We start from the raw sequence: 8,197 nt of genomic DNA, 5'->3' as shown, positions 1-8,197 counted from the left end.
CGGGAGGCACTGGGGCGGGCGGGCGGTGAGGGGCGGCCGCGAGGGGCCCGGCGGGGGGCGGGGCGGGACGGGGCGGCCGCGAGGGGCCCGGCGGGGGTTGCCGGCGGGGGAGCCCGGCTTTCTCCTCACACCTCTGTCTCTCCTCAGCGCTGTGCCCAGAATGGGACCGCCGGGGAGCCGCGCCGCCGCGCCGGGGCCGCTGGAGTGCCGCTGCTGCCGCTACCTGTGCACGGCCAGGGGTGAGCAGGGCCGGGGGCGCGGCGGGAGCTACTTCTTGCTCAGCCGGAGCAGCCGGCCCGGCCCGGCCCGGCCCGGCGAGAGGCTGCTCCCGAGCACGGGGCCGCCCCCAGCCCGGCCCCACCGTGGTGCCCTTCCCCTTGCAGCCAGCTGCCAGGGGGTGGGAGCGCTGCTCGCCGCGCTGGTCCTGGTCTGCAGCTCCGTGTCCTACGGCTCGACGGGAGGCTACACGGGCGTCGCCAGCCTGGGGGGCATCTACTACTACCAGTACGGTGGGGCGTACAGTGGCTTCAGCGGAGCAGATGGGGAGATGGCCCAGCAGCTTGACCAGCGTTTCCACCTCCTCAAGCTGCCAATTGCAAGGGCAGCAATGGCCATGGGAGGGTCTTTAATGGTCTTCTCCTGCCTTCTCATTTTGTTTGGAGTCTTACGGCTACCGTGGCATTTTCCAGCATGGCTCCTACTTGAATGCACCCTGAATGCAGTTGTAGCCATTGGCTTGGTGCCTGCTCTATACTATTTCTTCCATCATCTGCTGGAGGTTTATAATTCATCAGTGTGCAAAGAGAGAGAGCAGCTTTACCAAAGCAAAGGCTATCAGGGATTTCGGTGCAGCCTACATGGGGCAGAGATTGCTGCTGGCCTCTTAGGCTGCATAGCTGTCATGGCCTACCTGCTTAGTGCTGGCCTGGCTGTCAAGGGGTACAGAACAGTTTGCAAACTGAAACAGAAGCCAGTCCAAGTCTATGAGCTTTAGAATTATTCCTCTGCTCTAGTAATGCTCAGGATTTTTGCCAGCCTCCTTACTGAGATGAAACAGTACATTTTTCTTGCTTGTTAACGGTGTATCCTTAATGCTACAACAGAACACACACAGAAACAGTATAGTTCCAAATATAGTGAAGCCAAGCTATTCAAACTTGGGTTTGCATTGTTGAATTATTAGTGGACACATTGTCCCATGGATTGTCTTCATCTGGTGGCTCTCTTAGTAGAGAATGGCTGTTGTTGACTCTAGCAAGCTGCCTGCTTTACAGGTAGTGCTTTTACCCCCTCTCTCAAGGTGGCTTGTTCTCCTCCAATGAGATCTTGCTACAAGTAGCTGGCAAGACACCATAAATAACAAAACAGGAACAAATGGATTAATGATCAGAACAAGTTAGATAAACATCAGATGCATATCTGTTTTCTCACCATTGCACATCTGAATGACCATTCTTACCTCTTATGCTGGTCAGTCACTGAAACTGGAAGAGAGCCTTCAATTACAGCTTTGATGACACTGAGTCCTGTTATCTCCCATGTGCTCCAACAATGTATTTTCTCTTAGCTGTTGCTAAAACCGTTTTTTTCTTTAGCACATTTACTTTTGAATGCTTCAAGGCTATGCAGTCAGGGAGCATACTGAGCTACTCTTCTGGAGAAATCTTTGCTCCCAAATGTAGATCACTGAAAGAGAGTTTAACTTAACTAGGCTCTAGGTTTCCCTCTCAGTCTCATCTAGTGCTTTGTGTACTAGGACATTGCTTACAGGAAAATGTTGTACCCAGAACCTTCCTAAAAATAAGACAGCCTAATTTGTGACACGTCTTCTTTACAAGCTCTCTTGGTGAGGGCACCCTTTGGTACGGAATGATCTCTTATAAAAGCAAAACTGTTATGTACAAGTTGACTCCCTGAGTTGGGCTAATCAGGGAGAAGCTTTAAGAGCTCAGACAGGTTGTTTAAGACATGTATTGTTTTCAAAAAATTCTTAATGTGCAAGCTGGGAAAATGAGATTCTGATCTTGTATTATTTATAAGCATATAAAGATGAAATGTACTCTTAAAAATTGTTGTTGTTTGGTTGTGTTTTAAACAGGGAAAAGAAAACTAGCACCAGATTCAGATAATCATGCCTCAGAATGAGATGTCATTTCAGAGCAGTGCCCACAATGTGCATTATTTATATGAAGCTGGAACCACCACTGGTCTCACAGACCAACTCTGCCCATACAGGAAAAACAAAAATTAAGAGTCCACACTACACCGAAATTGTGTGCTTTGTCATGGATGTATCTCCAGGTTAACTGGCATTGAATCTTCACAGCTTCTGAACTATGGAACACTGCTGGAACCAGAGATACACAGATACAAAAGTAAAACATTCTAAATAGTAACACTCGAGGTACTTCTGGGTTTCTTTGATTTCTTCTTTCTTTCAGTAGCCAGATGCATTGAGTGTTTCAATGCAGAGATTTATGTGGACAGTCCACTGTGGTCCTACTTCTGATTCTGTTTTTCTTGCTTGCTGCAGAGCTGTACAGTACTATTTACAGCAAGTTCACAGGCAGGATTCCTCTGGTAGGTTACAGAGAGCTGCCTAATATTTGGTATTATGAATTCCACCCTCAGAGTGTTCTGCAAATAGCTTTTATATGGCTGATGAGCGGAAGCAGCACATAGCTCAGCAAAGGGGACCGACCCTACAGCATGACCATGGCTAACCACAACTATGTTTGACTGGGATATTGCACATATTCCCTCCAGTGCAGTAACAGAATCAAAATATATAATTAGACAAAAGTAAAAATCTTTATTGCTAAATCAGCTGAAAAGTTGGATGCAAAAATACTCTTCTTTCCTGAACTGCTCTATACATCCGAGTAAAGAATCAGTGGAATAGTGTTTTCCAGCAATATTATTTGCCTCTCCAAAGCAATACACACACAGGCCCCCGTGCTGAAGGTGCATTCATTGAACAATCTACTTCCATGTACAATAAAAGAGGAATAATTACAGCTGCATGCCAGAAATATTTTCCTTATTAAAACAAAAATTATGAAAAAGATTATTTTATAGGTAGTGTGCTGCAAACATTTTTTAATGCGCTGAGTCATGAGTGAAGTTTAAAAAGTGATCACTTTTTAAAATGGAATAAATGGGGGAAAAATACACTTCAGTCTTCAAGCTACAAGGGAGGAGCAGACCATGACTGCACAAATACTGAAGAGGTGAATCTACTGCCTGTAAAAAGGCCCTTTGGCAAGTGAGGTGAAAGCCATCACCATTCAGGAATGTAGAAACTTCCTGAAGTCCCAGGGCTTTAGCTGTGGCTTAGTATCCTGTATACTAGAAGAATTTCAGGCCTCAAAGCAGCCTTTCCCTGAGTCAGGGAAATACTTGCTCCTTCTTGGAACAGGATTTTATCTTCACCCATCCAGTTGAGGATTTTGATCAGATTCCAACAATCTGTGGTGCTGCTTCTACCAGGCCTGATTCAGGTGCTGGGAGCAACTTTGAGGCTATCCCTTGCCCTTAATACTCAAATTCTGACCAGGTGCCACTGAATATAACCTTTATTGGTTCCTTTTGCTGAAGCCTTTCTGGAGAGGACAGGGCAGACAGGTCAGTGTCTTCAATGCAACTGTTCTCATTGAGCATGCTTGCTAATAGGGCCAGAATTATTGAAGAGACACACGCTAACTCACCAGCCTAACTTGGCTATGGCCACCTGGAACATCGTAGGTCTGGTATTGGTCAGTTGGGACAAGAGAGCCTGATGATCCCAAGTCGAAAACCTCTACCAGTAAGCCTGTAAAGAACGAGACGTTCTTAGTGATGTGGCTCAGTGGAGATGATGCCATCTCCAAGAGCCAAATATGAAGTTCAAGGAAGAGACCTGGGAAAACTCTTTCTATCCTCAGCTAGAGTCCTTCACTAGACTTTTCCCACTTATGTGTGTTCCACCTACAGCAGTGCTCCTTAGAAGCCTGAAATATAAGTCGATGTTATAAAGATGAAGGTGACAAAGGAGAAGTCTCTAGAGAGGCTGGAAAACAAAAGAGGTTAAGTGCTAGGGATTCAGACTGGCATGGATACACTGGATTTTCCACAACAGTGCAAGAAAGAGTCCTGATTTGCATTAACATCTACCACTCTCTTAAGTGCAAGGTTTGTCACAGTCTTATTCAGAAAGAAGAGTGTATTTCTGCATCAGTCCTACACTGAACAGAGACTGCTTTGCAGCCTACTCAGCTATCAGACACTTTTGGCCTGGGCACAGGTATTCGGTGACATTATTGCCAGTGAAGGAATTAAAAGTTACTGTCAAATATATTGGGATGAACCTTTTCTGTATACTTAAAATGAAGAGAACCTGAAAGAGATTTGGGTTTGTCTATTATTCCTATGCCTGAAGGATTCAAAACGTTGTTTCTACAATTCCAAGAGTAAGTACTTCTCTCCAAGTAAGGCAGGCATTTAAACAGAGTCAAAACTCAGGTGAGTTTAAACTTTGGAATAAAGTGGGCTTGTTTCATAATTACATTGTAACTAGCACAAGGTATACCCTAAGAAGTTGCTCTCATGCATGGTAAAAACAATTTTTTTTTCCCTCAGTGAGAAGAAATTCAAGGAACTCTGAAATCTAAGTAAAACTCCGTTAGATTTTGTCAAAAGATCTCTACTGTCAGAATCCCACAAGTTGTCTGCACAGTATTTCCTTCCAATCAAGGCCTGAAATTCATCAAAAATATACAACTCAAGCCCCTCAGAGCTCCTGAGAAAAACTTTCACATTTTTTTCATAAATATAATAAAGAAGAAAAGGCACTAGCCCACATTATAGTCAGGATTATTGTACCACTGACATGACAGGGTAAGCTGCTGTCCAGCTCTCTGCCAGCTAGGGAAGACAGATCTGCACACAATGGGGGCTGTGGTCTTTTCACAGGACTTACATGAGATGATGACATAAGCAGCCAAGTTACACCCTGCACCAAAAATCTTAATGGAACCACCATGCACCTGCCAACTGTAGACTGGGCAGCTCACCATTAGTGCAATTGTTTTAAACATCTCTTCCCCGCTGCTGAAAAAGATGTTTTTAAGATGATTTTTTTTTCCTTTTCCATTGAAAACTAAGCAGAAACAAAGATGCTTTCACCTTGTTTGTGGCCAAACTGGGCATGTACCACATAACAGAGGTTGCTCTGGATTTGGACTGACTCCTGCTTTTAGATGATAGATGATTTTGGCTGATAATAAAGACAGTGCAGTTTATGTTGGTGGGAAAGAACATTGAACACTTCCCCACCATACGGAGACCAACCCAACTGCTTGCTAGGCTAAGAGCAACATGCCACTGCTTACACCTTGTCTTCCTCTTAGACTGAGTACCTCACTAAAGCAAGCAGGAGTTCACGGTTTCATGTCTTCTGGATATAGGATGGCTCTACTGTGAAGCATTTGTGATGGAAGTTGACAAGTTGCTGAGCTGTGTCTGTGCTCTGCAGCTACAAGCACTAGCTCTACATGTTACCTCAATCAGTAAGTCCAGAGCTGATCTTTCATATGCCCCATGTAAAATGCATCAGTAGACATCCACTTATCACCCAGCTGCGTGTTTTTTCGTTCTGCATAGGCTGATCCCATTATAATCCTCATTCTACCTGCACTGGTGCTCATCAGAACACCAGTACCCTGAGTCCTCTAGTGCCCTAACAAATACCCACTGGGAAAAGTCCCCCTCGACCTGCTGTGGACAGGGATACTGGAGTGCTCTCTCCCCTGGCCCTAAGTAGTAAAGTGCTGGGCTGAAGGGGAACAGAACAGCTTAAGTGCAATCAATAAAAGTGCTTGCAATTCATGTAGGAAACCATTCTTGGGTCAGCTTCATTGCAACTGGCTGTATTCTTTCAAGGAACAATGAAGTCACGTGCTGCCAGGAGGGCCTATGTCAGAAATATTCGCAGGATTCCAAACACTGCTGCATACTGCCCCCTCAGCAGCTAACCCCCTGCCACCCCCACCCCCCTCCCCGCATATTCCAGCTCCTTTCCAGCAGAGCTGGCAGAACCTCAGGGTTCAAGGAATAATAGGCAGGCACTGGAACACCTGCCGTCTTACTAGTGTTTGCACAATTTCTGTACAGTCCCCAACACAGAGCTCAGCTGCTGATCTGAACGCTCACAGAACAACAGACTACAGCAAAAAGTGGACAGCCCAAACCTCAGCACTACTAATTCTTCCTCCATTCCATTAAGGAAGCAGCAGATGCCTGTACTCTTTGCAGATCCCAGCTCTCTTTGAAGAGCAAGACAGCCCTTATGGGACAGAGCTTCCTGGGACAAACAATGTGGGAGCAGTGCTTGTAGGACTACAAAGCTGTGTCAAACTCCTCTGGCAGAGCCACTGCAGATTCCTCTTTCTGCTCCTGATCTCCTCCATTCTCCTGGTGTTGCTTCATTTGTTCCTTCACTTCCTCCTCCAGATCAGGTGGCACCACAAATTGATCCTCTGGCTCCATCTGGGATGGAGCAGCAAAATAGCCTGTCTTCTTCTTGGGTGCCTCTGTGGCTACTTCGATGAGGTTAAGGCTCTCTTCCAAGGGGACTATGGAGCCATTGGAAAGCTTCTTTCCATAGAGACAGCACGTGGAAGGAGATTTCTGCAGTTCACACTTTTCCTTGACCCCTCCCTGTGCAGTGCCACTGTTTACACTGTTCTGTCTCTGAATGATGAGGACGAGCCCAGAGTCATCCTCTGGCCCTGGAGCAGAGGAGCTGTACTCTAAGGCAGGAGGCTCAAACTCCATGCCCTTTCCTTTACAGCAGTGGATGTCCACCTCTACCTCCACTTTACTGCCATTTGTCATCACACCTTCCACAGGCTGTTCATCATCGCTATCCAGGCCATTGTCAGACTGGTTACTAGAAAAGGTGGCACTGGAAGGTTGGCGCTGAAAGATACTTGAGGGGGGCAAAGGATGTAGACTGCAACGTCGCTCTTGTCGTGGTAGCAAGCTGCCATCAAGACCAACAGCATTGTGCTCATCTGAAGCAGTAGAGCCCACCTCACTGCTAACCTCAGAAGCAGACAATTCACTACTGAACTCTGAAGCAATTCCACTGCTAGATGAAGGTGTTGCTGGTTTGGCGGTGGTGGAACTAAATCCCACAGGGCCTGGCAGAGTGAGGCCATGCATCTCACATGTGCAGCTGTCCTCATTGATGTTCAGACACACCACCATTGCACCTACATTGTCCTGGCAACCATAGCTTTGGGCTAAAGTGCAGAGTTTCTTTGCAGCAGCTAGTGGGTCATGTAGATGGCGCACAGCTGAGACAGCCTCTGTGTAAGAAAGGTGTTCCCAGAGAGCTTTGTTCCCCAGAAGTAGCAGCTCATCTTGTACAGTCAGTGGAATGGAGGTGACATGTGGCTTGGGCAGGATCCAAGGATGCAAGTATGTGCAGCCTAGCATCCGAGTACAGCAAGTCACACCATTGACCTTATTGTCCTGCAGACAACAGAAACAAAACCGTAACATTAGATCCACTGTTAGATCATTTGGAGAGTCTTTCCCCTGCCCATAAACTAGTTCAGAGCATTGACAAATACTAGTATACAGGTACAGTCAGTTACAGTACAGAAGAAAGGGATTAAAGGGATTTAGGTCCAGGAACCACAGCCAAGACTTTCCTGATGTTTTTAAATTAATTTCATTGTTCTTAATTTCTGTTGTTAGAAGTTGCTGCTGCTGTTGCTGATTAAAAACCGTCAAAGAACACACGCAGGGAAATCTCCTCAGACAATAATTTCACTTGCATTTTTCAGAATCTATGCACCAGACAGTTTTTAAATCATTTAATATGCTACATTCATTCCAGGTATTGTTAGTCAGAATGCAAAGGAATATAACATTTCACAGAACTGTAACACATTAGCAGGGATAACACTTTCATCAGACAACTCCATAAATGTGTCTTATTTTTTAAAGATCCACTGTTCATAAAGCTAACGTGACTGGCTCTGATTTCTCAGTTAATTTTTGACTACATATTTTCCAGTTCTTTGGAACTTCACTGTTTTTCCCAAATTTTTAGAAAGTTAACATCTAGAGAATTTTTCCAAAATCATTTTAATACTTTTGTATAAAAATATAAATAAAAATACATTTCTGCCTTTTTTGTGTAAAATTT

General features: G+C 45.4%; 2 protein-coding genes across 2 annotated transcripts in view; one reads left to right on the top strand and one right to left on the bottom strand.

The window, feature by feature from the left end:
- The first annotated feature begins 11 nt into the window (after positions 1-11).
- MARVELD3 (MARVEL domain containing 3) lies at positions 12-2,069 on the top strand. The gene is made up of 3 exons (XM_035336659.1): positions 12-25; positions 148-239; positions 384-2,069. The coding sequence occupies exons 2-3, from the start codon at positions 161-163 to the stop codon at positions 992-994; spliced, it is 690 nt and encodes a 229-aa protein (XP_035192550.1). The 5' UTR covers positions 12-25; positions 148-160; the 3' UTR covers positions 995-2,069.
- Positions 2,070-2,792: 723 nt separating this feature from the next.
- Positions 2,793-8,197, bottom strand: part of PHLPP2 (PH domain and leucine rich repeat protein phosphatase 2) — a 35,348-nt gene continuing 29,943 nt past the window's right edge. The window contains exon 20 of the mRNA XM_035337085.1: positions 2,793-7,515. Coding sequence (XP_035192976.1) covers positions 6,376-7,515 — 1,140 coding nt within the window. The 3' untranslated portion in view covers positions 2,793-6,375. The remainder of the gene's footprint in view (positions 7,516-8,197) is intronic.

The sequence above is a fragment of the Oxyura jamaicensis genome, chromosome 11 (genome assembly GCF_011077185.1).
Source record: "Oxyura jamaicensis isolate SHBP4307 breed ruddy duck chromosome 11, BPBGC_Ojam_1.0, whole genome shotgun sequence".
NCBI classification, from domain to species: domain Eukaryota; kingdom Metazoa; phylum Chordata; class Aves; order Anseriformes; family Anatidae; genus Oxyura; species Oxyura jamaicensis.
The sequence above is the reverse complement of the archived record's forward strand: the minus strand, read 5'-3'. Positions and strand labels throughout refer to the sequence as shown.